We start from the raw sequence: 19,352 nt of genomic DNA, 5'->3' as shown, positions 1-19,352 counted from the left end.
TGGTGCATCTATGGTAGAGCAGCTATACTAAGACCTTTACTTTCTCACCAAAACTCTAGCTGTTCTGAGTTCTAACACGGAAGAGTGACAACAGTGGCTGTGCACAGCTTATGCAGTCCTTAAGCTCAAAAAATCTACATAAAGCTATTAATCTATCTGCTGGTTTGTGTTTAACTGGAGGCAGAAAAAACCCCCACCCCTTTCTCCAGAAAGGGTCTGACTGGACTACTGCAGCTTAGGAAAAGTAAGCAAATAATCACATAAATGCTCTCTTAACACTTTTAATCATATGGTAGAATGGTATTAACAAAATAGAAATGAACATCTTTGTTGTACTGAAAGCATTAAATCCTGGTGAAAACATGGAAAACTTGGTTACATTTACTTAATTGCAATGTACACAGTATTCTTAGGCTTGACAGATCTGTACTTTTCCTTAGCATTTATTATAGGCATGGTGGACAATCAAGGAAGAATAGTTAAGTGGTAAAGCTGGGACAGAGGTTTTCTGGAGTTTGTCCTCTTCCTTAGTATTTGACAGTGCACATAACAATGCATGTGATTATGTTGATATTACTTTAGATGGCTGGTGTTAATCTGTTCAAGTGTGGGATGTTTTTGTTACAGTGGCAGCCTTTAAATGCTTTGCTAGCAAGTTTGCCATGAGTCTAGAAGACTACGGTCATCTCTGCAGGACTTGATAGAAAATTTTCATATTGGTCACTTATTTATCCTCTGTTTAATTCCCTGGAGGCTTTTTAAATGCCCATGCAAAAGCTAGAAAAACAAACAGCTCAGAGTATGGGCTTTCCTGCATCCAGTGCAGCTCTGGCTGCAGAAGGACTGGGCTGTGAGTGCAGGGTCAGTGTGACTGGCAGAGGTTTCCTATGAGCTGCGCAGAGTCTTGGGAGAGCTCTGCTAACTGCCAGGGCAAGTTTGGCTTCAGAAGTAGCGTAGCTGCTTTCTGCATGGCCCTGGCTGATGAGCCCTGCTGGACATGGGCTGGCTGCACCTGTGTGGGACCTGCTCAGGTGCTGCTGTGCTGTGTTCCCGAAACAATGCAGGTGAACCTCAGTAGCCCTGTGCAGACGCAGCCTAAATCTGGTACAGCTAGACCTTGTCTGAGGCTGGTGAGCCCTGATAGCCCCAGATTAGCTCATGCAGAGGAGCTGAGGAGTGGCTGTACTGCACTTGCTAATGCTGCCACTCTTTCGGGTCCCCCAAGGGTTTATTAGCTCAGGCACAGTGCTGTCCTCATGCACTCACAGAAGTGCTGAACCCGAGTTAATAAGCCATCCCACAACATGGAGAGCTGCTACAGTTGGTGTATAGACCTCGAGGCAGTTACACAGGAGTTAAGTTGGGTTCGTCAGCATGGGTCAGACCCTGACCCATCACAGCAGAGCTGTTGCACGTTTCTCCTGCGGCGTGGTGCCTGGTAGTGGTGTCATCTAGGCTTTTTCTGTTTTGGGCAGTATCCATACCCCATAATCCTTGACAAGGTGCTCTCTCCCTATTGCATGCTATATTAACAAAGAAATACAGTGACTTCAGAAATGTTGTTTAGACATTGTCATGGTCAAAGTTAGCTGACTTTGTAGTGTTACCCATCCTTTAAAACATCTGATTGCTTTTTTCAGAAATACCTTAAGGATGTGTAGTTGATACACACCAATTAGGTCTGGTCTGTAACTCTGAGCAGCTGTGACAGGACTGAGTGCCAAATGGAAGCTGACTTCAGGAGCGCTTCTCTGAGGTGCTATGAGGATCGTTGCTGGCCTTGTTTGTGGGGGAAACGCTTGCAGCTCGAGTCTGGAAAGAAATGTGATATGATTTGTTGCCAATTCACTTTTAGCTAGTGAAGTGGAATTTTAGGGAGGACTCTCTGGAGTTGTCTCTTATCTTTGAGCTGCGGGTTTTTGATGAAGTTGTTGCACATATTTTGTTTTGTCTGTTCCAATAGGTGGAAAAGTACTATGACTTTGGCTGTGAAGCCTGCTTGATTTTCAAATCTGTGCTGGATGCTTTTGGTAAACAAATTGCATCAGGAGCATGAGGAAAGCTGAGCAGCCTTTTAAAAGAAAAGGAAGCGAATGTTAAAGATAGGTGTGCCACAGAAGGTCCAGATGTGCAAACAATTTGTTCACTTGGTATATTAGCATATGAGACATGCTCCTTTTGCATGAAGCCCAGAGCAACAGCGCTATGCTGGAGACTCTTACAAACTTCAAAAACTGTCAAGGGTGGGGAAAAAAAGGGGTTGTGAGAATATACAGGTAGCTGTAGAACTGATTTCCTCTGGTTCTGAGCCATAACAGATTGTACATCATCAAGAAGAAAAATCTGTAGAGGGCTTGAAGATTATTCTGTCCATTAACTTTCTCAAACATAGCTGTAGTAAAAATGAGATGTTGCCAGATAGCTTTACTAATGTTCTCCTTTGCAGAGAACGATCTGGCTTAAGTTGTGGTGCTGCTGCAGCTATACAGGCATTATTAAAGTGGTATCCCCCCCTAGTGTAGATACAGCTGTATTGGTACAGAAGTGCTGGTATCTTCAGAGCTTGTTTCTGACTTCATTGGATAATTTGTAGTTCTCCGTCAGACCGGCTCAAGGAATAAACACAGCTGTTACAATATAGCAGGGTTTTTTGGCTAAACAAAATTTTTGAGGTAGTAAAGGAGTTAAAATGGTCTTATTCTGAAACATAAATTCCAAAATGAAAAATCTAAACAAAAGAACAAAGTTATGGGTGAGTTTCCCTATAGAGGGATTTGCTATGTGCAGTGAAGCAGTGGTGACTGATGACCTTTGCTCAGCCTGTGTTGGTGATTCTTGTGGTCTTCACTGAGCAGTATTGTCATCAATTTAAGGGTGCCTGTATTCCAGCAAAACTTGTTTGGAATAAGCAATTTATTGTCTCATGAAAAATTAAATTGGAAGATGAGGAATAGGATTCACTTGCTAATGTATCAGTAATGTGGAAGACTCTGCTGATATCATGTCCAGTGTTTTTTTGTTTTTCTTCTAGAAAAGCATGCTTGCCTTACGGCAGCTAATGCCCAATGCGCAGAGCTTTATCCAGCAGTGTATGCAGCAGCCAGCTCCAACCCAAGAAGCTGTTTCGACTTGTACCTCTGCTGCACCAGCTCCTTCGATAGCAGTGGCAACCTCAGCTGTAGCAACAACTTCTTTTCCAGTTATAAAACCAGTTTCTGCCCCTGTAACAGTCACAGCCTCTCCGGTTATAAAACCGGTCCTTGTTAGTGCGTCGGCGACAGCTTCTCTGCAGGCTGTGAAGCCTGTTCCCGCCTCTGCAGTGGTGACAGCATCTCTTGGGCCTACAGCTTCAGTCCTCACCACAACGATAGCAACATCAGGGCTGACTGCTATCCAAACTGTCAAGCCAGTCTTCACCTCTGCGGTAGCAACATCCTCTCTCCAGTCTGCAAAGCCACTGCTGGTCTCTACAGCGGCATCTTCAGCAGCAACACCTCTCCGGCCTCTGAAACCAGTCATCGGAACCCCAATCGGTATTAAAATCTCTCAGCCAAACTCCATCGTTGCGCAGTCAGTGGGTGCTCAGCAGGTGGTTAAAGTGAAACAGTTGGTAAGATGAATTTCTCTGCTTCTCTGTAACCGGGCTTCTTTACTTTGCCTCATAACCATTTTGTGGAGAGCATATCAATTTGGATCTTAGTTTTTTTTTCTTTTTTTAGCATATGAAGCTAATCTGTCATAAGTTAACCAGAAGCTAGTCTGTCATGAGTTGGTCAGTTATGTGTCATAATTAGGGAAATTGAGCCCTTGCCGAAAAGGTGAGTCTAAAGCCAAGTTGTAAGCTTGGTCTCTTGCAAGACATGCTGACCACCGTTCCATCAGACTGAACATCCAGCTTGAGACATGAGGGAACATGAGTTCTGACCCCTGCTATGTGTGCAGCCAGGCTAGGTTGGCATCTGAAAGAAAAGGCAGGAAATGCTAGTGTCAGAAACAGAAATGGCTGATGGGATGCTTATGTTAATTACTATTAGCTGCCCTGTTAGGGCTTTGCCTCAGCTAGCCACCAGGGATTCCAGTCTCTCTACCTTGGTAGTTCCTGCCCTGGATACTTTGCAGGCACAGGTAGCTTGATGATACTTAGTGATACGTTAACTGAAATGTACAGACTAGCTCAAGGAGCTTTTCAGAGCAGAGTTCTGACCTCCAAATTTACTAAGACATGTTAATTATGAAGTCATCCAAAAGTGAGCTTTTCCTGTCAGGCCTCATTAGCTAACAAATTCCAGGAGGAATAAATGTCTTATTAAAACAATACCCTCAAAAGCAATGTGTTAACATTTATTTTTTTCTTGGCACAGGTTAACTTCTTGCTAATGTTAATGTTAAATACTAACAAACTGTGGATCACAGGTATACCCAAAAGAGCAACGTTGTGAAATACATTAGGTTTGGTTTATGGGTGTTTGAGATACTGAGTAGTATGCTGTCTGACTGGTCTACCTGCAAATAATGTTCTCAAGTATTTTGAGAGAATAGTCTCCCTTTGGCAGATAAAGAACTTGATTCTTGAATAGGACTTCCTTGTAAAGATTTGTTCCTTAAAAAGAGGGGAAAACATTAGACTTCCTATGAAGCTAGATTTACTCCCTGGTATAATAGGTATCAGGTGTGTGAATTTCCTCGGTAGTTTGTTAATTGTGTATACTGATTTAACAGTGTTCACACCCCTAAAATGTTTTGCTTTTTAAATTTTCTTCCTTTCAAAGTGCATAAGGTGGATGTAATACAAGAATCCTGCGTTCTAAATAAAGAGCTTATGCTACCAGCTTTTCACCTTTTCAGACTTGCTTAAAAAGAACAAAGCACTCAACTATATGGAGGGGATGAGGGGTCCTTTTTATGAGTGGGTTTTTTGTAAGAACAGTTATCAAGCATATGCACTAACAGTCTTTAACAGTAGTAGCTAAAGCCAAATTGGAAAAGGAGTTGATAACCTTACCGTCTTTAAGGACTAAATTTGAAAGACCAGCCAGAAGAAAATGAGGGCTTCTTAGGTTGTACAACGGCTGGAGAGCAGTTTGTTGGCTACACAGCAAGCCATGTAATCCAGGGGAAAGGTTGACCATCTGTACAAATAGACGAGGAAGCTTAACTCTACGCTGGGGAGTCAAAACACTTCTTCAATATGATATTGGTGAACTCAAGATATGACTTCTGCCTCCTCCACTACTGTTGTGTGGCAGCCTATTGCAATTGCTTTTCTTCACTGTGCGCTACAAGCATTGAATTGCATACAAAACATGTTTTTATCCTCATTTGGGTAGATCCCAGGCACAGTGATTAAAATAATTGCTCTTCAAAATACCTACTTAATTTTGGTCTTGTAGTTGAAGGGCTGAGTTGACCACTTTGCAGCCTAGCCGTATCAGGAGCTTGGTGTTTGTTCAGGCAACCTATTAGCACGAAGAGCAAGTTAGTAGAAGTAGCTGCATCTTCTAGGGCTTCCCTGGTGCATTTCCTTGAAAGGACAGAGGGTCTGGTTTCCTCACACAAGAAAACAAATCTGGACCTCCCCTCCCTAAATGCAAGGATCCTGCTGCCAGCTGAAAGGAAGCATGTGCCAGCTGTGCAAATCTGTCCATACAATGCTGCCAGCAATTTCTTTCCCTTTCCAGCCCACAGGGTTGTCTGATGCCATACACTCCCTCTGCATGCCCATTTCTAATTTAGGTGTCTTGTGCTTGGGAATGTAAAGCGAACTTTCATGTGCCAGCTCCAGTGTTAACGTTGGTGCTGCTTAAGAATGCAGCACTGCAGTATTTTTATACCAGAATTGTGACCGGAGTGATGCAATGTGTAACTGTCTTTTTCTGTGCATGATTATCGAAACTCTGGGTTTGTATGGTGGACACAGAGGGACCTGTTCTTCGGGGATGCTGCTGGCATTGATCTCGCACCTGTGCTATGAGAGTTGCAAGTTGGAGTTCTCTCTCCCAGTGACTTTCTTAACACAGCGTCATTTAAGGACATTGGCATACACAGAAGTTTCATCTTGGAAGGAAAGCTTGTCTTGCTGTAGTATTGCTTTGTCTCTTGTTAAAGCACAATAAATGAAAATTTACATTACCAGCTGCTGGCTTCCAATGGTGAGAAAGCTGCTGTGAGACTACAGCTTCATATTAAGCATAAAGAGCAAGAGTTTTATGGTGTAGTCCCTGCAATTACCAGTGAGACGTGCTCCCTGGACATCGCTAGCAGTTGAAGCAAGGAGTCAAGTGCTTGTGCTGTTCCAACCACTTGTTCTTAGTGAGTTGTTGTTAGTGTCAAGTCCCCTCAGAGCTGAGCTTTCTTGAGCAGAGAATCTCCTCTGTTATTTTTCAAGAGTTTTTTGCCCTGGATGTATGTTTTAGCATTCAGATGGTGAGTCTTCCTTCATGAAGCAATACTGCCTGTAGTGTGTGATGATACCTTACCATCTCTCCACTGATCTCCGAACTTTGCTTTATGAATGCAAAACAGATTCAAGTAAGGCTAATCAAAGTCTCTCTCAGGCAGCTGTCCCTATGCTGTCAGCTGGATGTTACATTGCATTTTTTTTTTTTTTTTACTCGAGAGTGTTGGTGCTTTTTATTCTGATGTCTCTGTCAACCTACTTAACGGGGCACAAAGGAATAGTCCCTTTTCTTTATTACTTCTTGCTGCTAACCTGAAGAAAAGAGGCAATAGGTCTTTCTCACAGATATTATCTAATTTTTAATACTGTTTTGTGGCATTAGATCCTTGTTGAAATTTCTAGGATTGTTGCCCTGCCCTGTTGCAAGTCCCGGGGACTTCCAGCTTTTGTTAGTCTAGCAGCTAGAATAGCAAACACAAAATCAGCTTTACTGCCAACGCATCCTTTCTGTTTCTTGTTGATCTAGTCTCAGTTACTTGACTTACTTCCCAATCTCCACCTAGGCTATTGATTTAACATTGGCTATCTCTGTTCTTTTTGTCTGCCGCACCTTCTTCTTGAATGCTTATGTTTTCTCCTGTGCTGTTTCAGTGTTTTGTGTGCTGAAGATGAAGCATAATTCTCGCTGGTAGTAGGGAGGATCTCTCGGTGCATCTCAGCGTGGGTGCTGGCGGAGCCTGAGTAGTTTATCCAAGCTGGTCGGTGGTTCAGTAATTATCTGAACGTATAAACGATGCTGTTAACATTATTTTCAACTTCCAGCATATGAAAGCTGGATCTTTCAGAAAGATCAACTTGAGTTTTCATAAAAACACGTAGAAGCAAATGTTAGAGTGTGTACCGGTTTGCGAGGCAGTGCTGCACCTGTAAGCCTCGACTCTGTCTGCAGTCCGTCCCTGTACTCCCGTGGTTCCTTCCTCTGCATAAAAAGTTGGGAGATACGGATCTTGCATTTCTTCTCAAGAACTGCCTGTTCATTGTCTGGTTTTCAAATACCACCTTCAGCTCAGTTGTTGTATGTTACTGCTGCTATGCCAAATTGTGATGCTATTAGCAGCTTAATATGGGGGTGGGTGGGGTGTGTCTTGACTATTTCATACACAAAGTAACTCTTTTTGTGAATGTGTGATACTTACGCTGGTGATGGTTACTGATAAATCTGAAGCTAGATGACAGAAGGAGACAGTATATAATAAATATTAATTCTTTATTTAATTAAAACTTGCGCAGTGTTGCTGTACAAGCACTCATTAGACTTTCTGAAGTTAGAATAAAAGATGCAGAGAAGAAAAAGTGGTTTCTTTACCCTGAAAATTCCTTTGTGTTAGCTTTTTGCTGCTAAAAAAATAGGATTCAATCTGAAGATGTTGATAATCTTGTGCTTTGGTAAAAGCACATCTTTCCACTACTTGTAATCAAGAACTTTTCCAAAGTATGTATCAAAAGCTGGAGCCCACATTCTGCTAGCTGGGAGGCTTAGAAATGAGGCTTTTAGGGATGTTGCAGTTTTATTACTTTTTTGCATTTTAATAGCTACCTCTGAAGAGGAAGAATTAGTATTTATGGGCTGTGCTTGTGGTTCTGTGTTGTGATGACATCCTGCTGTCAGGTTTTGTTTCTTTCAAGAGCCTCTTCAAACAAAACTATCAACCCCCTTCCTTTTTACCCTTCAGCAATGTACTGATGTTTTTGTGTAGAGGCTCTACTAGCTATAGGTGTTGCTAGTTGGTACTTCGTGTTCCTGCTAACTGTGATGTGTTCAGTGTACTTTTGCTTAACACTTTGAAACTCAGCATCTCAATTTACAATTGATGTTGCGGCTCCAAAAATACGTTAGTAACTTTCTAGTGTGTGCTTTTTATTCTTGACAGGAAAAGGATTTCATGCAAGACTTCTGTTTGTTTTGGTGTTCTCCCTTTTTAACTAGGTGTATGTGATACCTACCCTTTTGAACTTGTTGGCAGGCAGGCTCAATATTCAATTGTTAGTCTGTTAAGCAAGACTTAGGGAGAGGAAGGTCACTTAGTGTAATGGATTATGTAACACTCAGTAAAACTCATCTAATATGGTTATCAATAGAGAATAGGGTTGAAGTGTCTCATAGAGCTCACTGAATGAGCTGGAGCTTAAAGCTCACCACCAGTTATTAAGATTTCTTGTCATGAAGTAAAAAAAAAAGTGAAGTTTTTCTGAGCATGCTGTTTGCTTTGAACGGAAAGCTACACATGCATGCATGCCCAGCAGCACTTCTGGCTGAATGAACATATTGATAATATTTACTTCTCTGTATGTTTAGCTCTTCTCATTCTTGATATTGGGTATTCCACTTCCAGGTAGTCCAACAACCGTCAGGAACCATTGTAAAGCAAGTATCTGCAGTCCCACAACCCTCAACGCTGACCCTACAGACATCTGCTGAGAAGAGGATGCCGCTGAATACACTTGTTCAAAGTAACCAGTTTCCTGCAGGTAAAGTGGAACCTGTTTAATGGAGAAGGGAGAGGGCTGCTGAGGTATAGAAATAAGTGCAGGCTGTTGGTAGATCATAGGAATGTGAGAAAGTGTTTGTCTATCGGGAGCAACCAGCTCTGTGCGACAAGTGGAACTTTACTGTCTGCTTGGAGTTCTGATGAGAAACTCAGTGCCATGTCTACTTCTGGCGCCTGTTAAAAGTATGTCAATCAAACATTTGTACTTGTTAAAATACTGCGAGTAAGCTTCTTGCAGTGAACTTCCTTTAAACCGTGATGTTTTTGAGAGTCGTTTCACAAGACTTTGCTTTTTCCTTCAACAGGTCCAGGTTGATGCATGATGTGAGTTTGTCTCATCCAGTTAGTTTTCACTAAAACCTTTCACTGGTCAGCACAGAGGAGGATGTTTGCTGAGAGCGTGTAGGGTTTTTGGTCATACACGTAGAATGTAAGATTCTAGAGTGTTTGGTTTTCAAATGGACCAAATTAATTGTTACTGAGTCTGCAGTAGCCTTTGCTAGAAGTATGAACTGATTAAAGAGTTGTCCTAGCATTTTGCTTTCTACTATGGCATGTTCTTTGTTTTGTTTTAGGTTCCATTCTGAAACAAATTACCCTGCCAGGAAATAAAATTCTTTCGCTTCAAGCATCTCCTATTCAGAAAGCTAAAATAAAAGAGAATGGAGCAACATCCTTCAGGTAAAAATAAACAATATCAGAAGCTTACCATAGGAAGGAACAAAAGGAACAGACAGCAAGTATAGAGGTGGGAACGGAGCCCAAATAAAAGCAACTTTATTTAGAAACTTGTTTATGATAGGTGTTTTTCACATTATAGTACTAATTGGCAAGGGGGATCCTAAAAATTTTGACCTCAAAGCAGATGTTAATTATTCTTAATATAAGAAAACTGTCCTGATGAGGTTGGATTTTCATCATGCTATCACAAGAGTGTAATTATATAAACAGTGTGCATCAATATGTATCAGTTTTTCACTTGTAGAGGCGGCATATTGATCTCCATCCTATGAGTACCATTAATTAATCTAAAGCAAGACTACCTTGTATTAAAAGCTCTCCAGAGGATTAAAGCAGATATAACCTCTGTTTTTGACAGACAGCCAGATAGCATTGAACTGTTATTTGGACTGGCTGGTAACCTGTCTAAAGCTCTGTGCTGTATTTTGAAATCTTTTATTAGCTCCTCTTACAAGCTTGTTCCTGTATGTAGAGGTGAAAGTCTTTTGACTACACCTCTGATTATGGCTTCTGGCATATTCTCTAGGCCTTTAGTTTACAAGAGTGCTTAAAGCTTTTAGTTCTGGTAACTGATTAACTTTTCAAAAGCAGAAATTATTTTTGTAGCTCTGAAATGTAATGTTGGAACAGAGGTACAGACAGCCATAAGCATTATTGGCCTCATGACTTTAAGGCAAGCTTGAAGTTGCTCTTCGAGGGATAAAAGCAGATATGACACCTTTGTCTTATTGACCAGTTGACTTCTCATCTCTTGAAAGATACAGCTCTGTATGCACTGGTACAGACAGAGAGCTGTTGTTGTTTACAGTAACATACAGTATACTGTGAACACTTAAAACACTGGTAGCCAGAAGTTGAAATGAAAAGCTGATGTTAAAGCAATAGCTCTGTTCAGCAGCTCAGACTTTTATGAAATATACTTCAGAATTTACATTGGGATGTAATTTTGGGTAGTGATGTTTGGTAAAAAAAAAAATCACTTTATAAATATCATAACTAAAAAGCAAACAGGCTCCTACAAAAAAAAAAGAAACAAATTTTTTTCTGTGATCTTCCAATTGGAATATAGCAACTGTCTTTCATGAAAAAGTTTGAATTCTTGAAGTTCCTTCCCTGAATTGTTAAATTCTTAGTGTATGGAAAACTCTGCTTTTACGGTGTTATCCAAGAGGGATTTCTGTTCTTGCTTTTGGAGTATGATTTTCAAAGTAGCTTAAGTCCATGAGAATTCAGATTTTAAATCTCTAACTCACCTTAAATTTTTCTAGTAAGTCTTGTCTCTGAAGAATTTATGTCTTTGGATACACCCCTGGTGCTTCTTCTATTCGCTGCTATAACCAAACTTTCTGACTAAATTTAAACAACCTATGAGAATCTTCATATATCTGAACCTGGGCAGCATGTACTTGAACTGTTGGTTTCCTTCAGTCAAGCATCTGTGTTCTCCGAGCAGGTCTAGCACCACATAGTGTTAATCTGGTCTGGGCGATGTGTTTTCCCCAGTAAGCCATGAAGTGGTTTGTACTTTCCTGTCCTGACTTTCAGTATTCCCAGCACAGCTATTCTTTGTGACCTGTGATCCATCAACTGCTTATCATGTGTGAGGCAGAGAGAAGCACCATGGCCCCCTTTCAAGTTTTGTGATGAGATTCGTTATGGGCAGAGAGTATGTCTTGTAATCAATGTGGTTGTACACGTGACACTTAAAACTGTGGCTTCTCATTGCAGTATGTTATCGAGCATGACTCCCTCTGCCATTGCATGACTAGGTTAGGTTGGGATTGAAGAATGTAATACTAAGTGGTACTTAATAAGCTGCAATTTGACCTTGTCTGCTCTTAATGGGCTGTCTTAGGTTGCTTGAGATGAGCAGTAGAAAAAATGGCGATTTCCCCCCTCCCCCAAAAAAAACCAACCAAAAACTCAAACAACCTGCTAGAAATTATTTCAACTAAGCATGGACATCGCTGGCACTTCATTGCCCCGTGGCATGTATTGTAAAGGGCAGTCTGTTTTAAAAGCATCAAGATTTTTAAAAGCATCAAGATTTTTATAAACTGTTCTACATACTTTTTTAAAATATATGCTAGAGCACCCTGGGAAAAAATGAGACACATATTTGCATCTTCAAATATTTGTTTTGCATCTACTCTATTTAATAGAGTTGTTCTCCAAAGCACATACAACTCTGACTTGCGCATTTTTGTCTGGAAGGTACCAGCAATCTCAACTAGCAGACAAACAGGAGTGAGACAGAAAAGTGGAGAACATCTGGGCAGCTGCTCCTCCTGCTCTGTGGTGGCGGGGAGCGCTGGTGATTCTCGCTCTGCTGGAATTGTTCTGTCCCACGTAGTTGTCCATGTTGGTGCACGGAGGTTTGGGTTAAGTGTGCCTTTCTAGTTTTCCCCTTGACTGTTGTATAAAATAAAGATGGATTCAGAAGACGTGTGCGTTAGTCAAACACCAGAGGGTGCCACAGACTCACTTTTCATCCAATACAGGCAAATTCATAGATGTGAGGTGCATTGCATTGCTCTGGCTTCTTTTCCAGTGGAATATTCAGTATAAAGGTCAAACCTGACTTCATGGAGGGTAATGCTCAGAACTCTGTGTTCTGTTTTTCCCCCTTGTCCTGGTAAGCTTAAATCACTGGAGATGTATAACAGCTGGGAGAGTCTTTCTTGTTGATTTCTGGATGTGACATAATTAAATGTACAAAGCATTAAAGGAAGCAGTGTAGAAGAGGGGCTTTATGGAGGGATTGCTGAAAATGAAAGCAAGTCCATATCCAACAGAAATGTCTGCATGTATACTCTGGAATATTTTAAATTTATCACTTTAGTAGAATGATTTTTATAGCTTACTTGAAGTACATGATACCTTACTTAAAATTATTGGGGTTTGTTTGAACAGCAAGGAAAAAAGAAAAAAAAAGTACAAACATAACATGGCTTCTGAAACTTACGTTAATCTTTAGTGAACACTACTTCTAAGGAAATGTAACGATAGTTTCCTTGCGTTAAGTAAAATAAGTGCAGCAGTGTTTTCATAGGTGCAAATTAATCTTCATCAAGGCTAGTGACTCGCTGACTTAATGCAAACTTATATCCCACAGTGAAGAAGTTAGAATTGGTCCTTAAAAATAGTACAGGTAGAGATGTCTACTTGCGTATCGGCTCTTGTATGTGTGTACTCGCAAGAGAGACTGTGTGCATGGAAATATTAAAGAAAGTAGTAACCTGATAAAGGCTGGTTTTAAAGAACTGAAACTTGTGTATATAGAAAGGTGGGTAGATGTACAATATAGAAGTTTACCTTCTTCTGCTATACAGTTGTTTGTGACGTGCAAGCATCCTTACTTGGATTCCATAAACAGCCCCATTGGGGTAATGTCAGCTTCCAGCATCTGCAGTTCTCTTAGCTTGTGATGTGTGCTCTTGGTGCTGCTTGTGCTGATTTTGTGATCTCCTTTATCAGCAGATCCGTGGCAGTCACTGCACTTCAGTGGGATTTGTGTCTCTGCCACCAGCAAAGACTTATCTGTAGTGGTCATTAAGAAGAGGAAACTGGAGTGTACTTGTGAAGATCAGTTAGCACTCAATTAGCATACAGTGAAACTTCATTTACATACTTCTTGAAAGATCACGGTCTCTGTTAGGCTAATAGAGCATGAGTATATGCTTAGAACTGCTCAGTTGCTGGTTGTGAAGGGGTAGGAGGAAGGAAACTGTTCTGCCAGTGGTGACTTCAGCTTTGAATCGTAACTGTGGTCACTTCATCATTCTGACAATCCTAGGGTTTAACACTCTTCTTAGCACAATGGATTTGGGGCACAAGCCTAGTCAGGAAGCTATGTCTAGTTAGACTTAGTGAATGAAGCTGGTTTGAGAATTGGTTGGGTCTCCTTTTCGCTAAACAAGTGGCATAGAAACTCCTAGCCAGGAGGGCACACAAATGGCAGGAGGAGTAGGGGAAGGCTGGACTCCTTTCCTAGCCAGGCTTCTCTCTAGAATTTTGTGGGAGAAGACTTGCGCCATAGAAACCTGTTGAAGCCCAAATGAGAAAATGCATCTATAGTTTAAGAAAAAATCCCAACACTTTCTTGTGTCTTTTGAGTATTGCTCAAACCCAACCCATGTTCTAGTAACTTCAGCTTCTACCTGTTGCCAGTCAGAAGACAGCCTCCAAGAGATCCTATTTCACCTAAGAATGGCAAGTTTCTGACTAACCCCTTGTTCAAGAGTTATGTAGGCCACACAGTATTTTCTGAAGATGAACTTTATCAAACTTTGCCAGTGAATACTTTTCAGAAAGGGGGTGTGTGTGGTTTTGTTTTTTGTTTTCTTTTGTTTTTCAAATCAAAAGACCTTCAGACTGAGTGTATCCAGTTGTCTGCATTAATAATGCCGACTTGTGTTCTGGTTCTAAACCCTTGAAGCCACCATTAGGGCCTTTGTCGCTTTGTGAAGCAGAAAAGGCTTTCTTTTGATGATCTAAACTTAATTGAAAGTAACTTGGGTATTTTCATTGCTAAAGTCTTGCAAAAATTTTTCCCATATAAAATTCATTCAGTATTTTAACTAAAATGATCTTTTTTTTAAAAAAAAAAAAGCTAAGGTACGTAGGCTATTTGCTTAACATGAGCTTTGCCATGATTATAGCTAGTCTTAGTTATGTTAGCCCTAAGTATGCCAGACTTGAGTTTTTATTTTGAACATGTAGGCCAAAGCTGCTACAGCAGAGTCCGGCTAACGGAGGGATGTTAAGAACTAGAGCTCTGCTGCTGTTCTTCAGAAGCATAGCATCCTCCCCGCTACATACATAAGTACTGTATGTTAGGACTGATTCAAAGGGCAAAGTCTGGTTGGTTCTATATACTACTGACAAGGAGTGTTTGTATCTTATTTTTTAAGGGAACTCAGTAAAAGAAAAGTGAAGGTCAGGTTTGTGTGAATACGCTTGTGCTGTAAGCTTCAGCTGGTAGGATAGGCATCTCAGTTAGAAAATGGGTTTGTTTATAGTTCAATGAGTCAGTATTCAACTTTATTCAATACTTGGTTCTACCTGGTGAATTGGAGTTTTAAAACAAATTTCAGGCTGTAAGAGCAGTGGTGCAGGGTGGGGGGCTTGTGGGGACTTTTAATCCAGGTTTACCTCAGTCCTCGGTTTCCAAGCTTGCTCAGTATTTCAGTTTCATGTAAAGGATTTGCATGCCTAGCAACTGAGGCATTAGTCAAGCTAATGTTTGAGACGCACTTCACTGAAGTGTGCAAGCTTTTAGGAGCTATCTGTCCCTGTCCATGCCCACACTAAACGTCTACTGTGTAGGGGTAGCCTCCAAGATACGTCAATGTGGCTGTTTGTTGATAGTCAAGAGGCTTTTTCACAGAATCGGAATCATTAAGGTTGGAAAAGACCTGTAAGATCATCAAGTCCAACCATCAACCCAACATCACCATGCCCATTAAACCATGTCACAGAATCACAGAATCACTACGGTTGGAAAAGACCTGTAAGATCAGCAAGTCCAACCTGGAAAAAAAAAAACAAACAAAAAAAACCACCGCACAACAACAACGAGCCACAACCCACCCAACACCACACAGCACCATGTCCATCAAGCTACATTCCGCAATGCCACGTCCCCACGTTCCTTGAACACCTCCAGTGATGGTGACTCCACCACCTCCCTGGGCAGCCTGTTCCAATGCTTCACCACTCTCTCAGTAAAGGCATTTTTCCTAATATCCAGCCTGAACCTCCCCTGGCACAACTTGAGGCCATTTCCTCCTGTCCTGTCACTAGTCACTTGGGAGAAGAGACCAACACCCACCTCTCTGCAACCTCCTTTCAGGGAATTGTAGAGAGCGATAAGGTCTCCCCTCAGCCTCCTCTTCTCCAGGCTGAACAACCCCAGTTCCCTCAGCTGCTTCTCATAAGGTTTGTGCTCCAGACCCCTCACCAGCTTTGTCACCCTTCTGTGGACACGCTCCAGCACCTCTATGCCCTTCTTGTAGTGAGGGGCCCAAAACTGAACACAGTATTCGAGGTGCGGCCTCACCAGCGCTGAGTACAGGGGCGCGATCACTTCCCTACTGCTGCTGGCCACACTATTTCTGTGTGTATCCATTTCTGTCTTGTATCCATTCTGAAAAAAAGCATAAAATGTTGGTTTTCTCTTTAGTAGAGATGAAGACGACATAAATGATGTGACTTCTATGGCTGGACTCAATCTTAATGAGGAGAATGCATGCATTTTGGCAACAAACTCTGAGCTTATTGGTACAGTGATCCACTCTTGTGCAGATGAACCTTTTCTCTCCTCGGAAGTGCTTCAGAAGAAGATCTTGAACATAGGTGAGAACAAAGCATATGTAACAGATATGCATGGATATAGTATATTCTTGCCTGTTTCATCAGCCAGCATCCAGTCTTTGAAGAAGGAGCTGGAACTATTAAGTTCTGTCATCTCAATTCACATGCTTCTACCAAACTATACTGAGTTTTTTACTTCCTCTTCTAGGAAACAACTGTTCTCTAAGTTTTTTACATGGAAATAGTCTGAAGCACAACCAGAAAAAAGAAATTGGTGCCACTTTTACATGTGAGAGCTGAGCAACTTTATTACTCTTAAAGTTAGTGGAACACTTAACAACCATATAGATGCTAGTGTCAAATCAAATACTTAAGTGTGTTTTTCTATTTCTGCAGCTCCTAACTTGATACGTTACACTGACTTTCCTAACAGCTTTTGCATTTCTCAGCCTGTTCAGATATATTAACCAACATTACAGATCCTGCCCATGTGATTAGGAAGAAGTTTCAAACTGCCAATATGCACAGGGCAGACCTTTGTTTATGACTCCTTCTATGGAAAAATCTTTAATTAATGTTATGTGAAAGAGATGTTAAAGCTGTTTGTATCAGTGAATAATACTGTGGAATGTATGTGGAATGGCTGAGACTAAACTAATAGGAGGTTTTTAGTGTATGTATCATCTCAGCTGCTAATTTCTGAGCAAAATAATAACTGTTGCTTAGCAATGTTGTATTATGTCAGAGCAGGGAGCGTGCGTTTGTATAACACCACACTGATTGGTACCACTGCTGTCTACAGCAAATTGGATGAGTGTTGCTCAACTCCTTCCTCCTGCTCTCTGCATAGTAGCTTGCTATACAGGAACAGTGAGTTTTATAGCTGAGCATTCAGAAAAGCCTGCAGTTTGTATGTGCAGTCATAATTCTGTCACAGTGGTTTAACTACATGATCGGAAAGTCTTTCTACATGCAACTTGTTCCTGGTCCAAACTAAGCAGCTAGCCTGTGATGAGCATGTAACCTGCAAATGTATCTGCTACCTCAATATATCCCGCACTACTTAGCCAGATATGCCATCTGAGCTCTGTGGGGCATACCTGAGTGAAGTAAGTGCTGTGCTACTAGTGGAAAAGGGAAAATACACACTGAAACTGGTGCATGGAAGCTTTTCTTAAAATTCATTAGAGGGTTAACCAGTCATCCATGGGAAGTAGATACAAGAAAAAATAAGAGCTCTACAAAAACATGAAGAGAAAGTACTTCTAGAATAATTGTCTGATTTGGGGTGTGAATACAATTCATTGAAAGATGGAAAATACAAGCCTGGCTGTTTTATGGCTGGCATGGTAGCTGTTCCACATTAATAATAATAATTCATGCCGTAAATGAAAAGTTTTTTGATTGCAAGGAAAGGAATACCGTCAGGGAGTACAGCAATTCAGAAAATGAATGCTTCTGCTCTTGAACCCAGCTCTCTTTGGTTTAAGAAGTGTGTGTGTGTGGAGGGAGGTCTTGAGATTTTGGGGGATTTTGTCTTGTGTTTAAGTTCACGTTCAGTACTAGCATAGCATAGTGGGACACTGCTGAGGAAGTCTTCAAAGGTGCTTGAGCAGAATGAGCTTTGCACCCAGCTAAGGTACAGGCCAATGCTTACTGGTCAGGATCAAACAGTGGGAACACTTTTGATTGTTTCTGGGAAAACATTGTAGATTCTCCCTGTCTTGTGAGTTTATTACTCATTTTCAGTTAGAGTAGCAAAGGCAAATGAAATAGGTGATTAGTTTTTTTACGGTGTACTGTTTATCCATTCTTAACTCTCCACTTGGCAATAAATACTGAAATGGGTTTTGAAGGCGGGCTGTATATTGCATCATAAAGTGTTACAGCCGCTGTAAATGTAGTGAGGGGCAAGGAAAAGTGCTTCTGACGGGCACGGCGTATGAAGTGTGTGAAACTGCTGCCTGCCGTGCCTACCAGGGAAAAGCTGCTGCCGTCCAGGTGTCTTGACAGAGTTGTGTTGAGTGATCGATGGTGTCAGCCATGGGAAGGCTTCTCCATCGGCAGCCTGCAGCCACAGGAAGGTTGCAGAGGTGATGCCCAGCTCTGGGCACAGGGCTGGGTGGGACAGCTTTGCCTGGAGCTATTGCTGGCCTTGTTCGCAGCTGCTGAAACGCGGAGAGGCAGCAGGAGCCCCAGAGAAAAGGTTGAAGGTGATGGCATAATGACCCTGGCTAGACTTGATCTGTGTTATCCGAGCTGTTGCCGTGGGATGGTTGGGTCTGTCTGCCCCATGCCGGTTGGTCAAGGCAGGTGAGAGGGTCCTGTGTGCCCGGAGTGTGCTGCGGAAACCATCCCCACTCATCGAATAAATGTCATGAGTTGTTAACAAGCACAGTGTCAAGCAGGGCAAAATGTAATTCTCTATTTTTTTTTAATTACTGGAATTAACAGAATATGGCACTAATTTCTACAGCTACCACTTCTTCCCCTCCCCGAACATGAAGCTTGATTTGTGTTCTTATTAACTTTGTCCTATAAATGACCTTGCAAGGAGAGTGGTTCTGGAGGCTAAGTGAAACAATGTCTATATTTTCTGAAGCTCCAGGCTAAGTTTTATTAATGTAATGTCTAAGATCTTTGAAGTTGTGACTTTACCAGGAAAATCATAATCTCCAAACCTTTATTCATAATGGGTATGACTTCCAGGGGGAACAGAATACCTGCTGTGCTAATTATTTCAATTATCAGCTACTACTAAAACACGTAATGGATTTTCTCTGCTTCCACAGGTAAAAGGCATGACATTATGGAACTTAACTCTGATGTTGTGAACTTGATCTCCCATGCTACACAGGAGAGATTACGAGGCCTCCTAGAAAAACTAACTGTAATTGCTCAGCACAGAGTATCAACCCACAAGGTAAAGGAAATCATTAAGCAAGTTTTGCACGAAAGTTTTCCTGTTTTGCAGCCTTGAAGGTAAACCTCTTCCAAGCATAGGCACACCATATGCAATATGTGCATTTTTGGTATCTACCAAAGGCTGGTTTTAACTGTTTATAGCCTCTAACTATTCCTTACGTTTTCCATTCGGCTTGTTGGATAGGTGCTCTTAAAACCCAGCATAACAGTAAATGCATGTGTTTCTCCTCTTCCATAGAAGTGGTGGCTGTTATACAAAATCTGTCTTGCATGGTAAATGTAAAGCTATTTTTGAATGCCCTTGGTGGTTGAGTTGATTTAGGGGCTTGTGTTTACTTTGTGTTTACTGTTGGTGGAACTGCAGTACTGGCTCAGTAAAAAGCCTTGGGAAACTGAATTGAGTATTTTATTTTTAGAAAGTGCTC

At 41.4% G+C, this 19,352-nt stretch overlaps 1 protein-coding gene across 1 annotated transcript in view; it reads left to right on the top strand.

Moving 5' to 3' along the window:
• Positions 1 to 19,352, top strand: part of TAF4B (TATA-box binding protein associated factor 4b) — a 75,573-nt gene that overhangs the window by 25,219 nt on the left and 31,002 nt on the right. Inside the window, exons 7-11 of the mRNA XM_059815530.1 lie at positions 3,032 to 3,610; positions 8,791 to 8,926; positions 9,522 to 9,627; positions 15,875 to 16,044; positions 18,795 to 18,925. Of these exons, the coding sequence (XP_059671513.1) occupies positions 3,032 to 3,610; positions 8,791 to 8,926; positions 9,522 to 9,627; positions 15,875 to 16,044; positions 18,795 to 18,925 (1,122 nt within the window). The remainder of the gene's footprint in view (positions 1 to 3,031; positions 3,611 to 8,790; positions 8,927 to 9,521; positions 9,628 to 15,874; positions 16,045 to 18,794; positions 18,926 to 19,352) is intronic.

The sequence above is a fragment of the Gavia stellata genome, chromosome 3 (assembly GCF_030936135.1).
Source record: "Gavia stellata isolate bGavSte3 chromosome 3, bGavSte3.hap2, whole genome shotgun sequence".
Taxonomy (NCBI): domain Eukaryota; kingdom Metazoa; phylum Chordata; class Aves; order Gaviiformes; family Gaviidae; genus Gavia; species Gavia stellata.
Note: the sequence above shows the minus strand (reverse complement) of the source record. Positions and strands in the feature narration are given on the sequence as shown.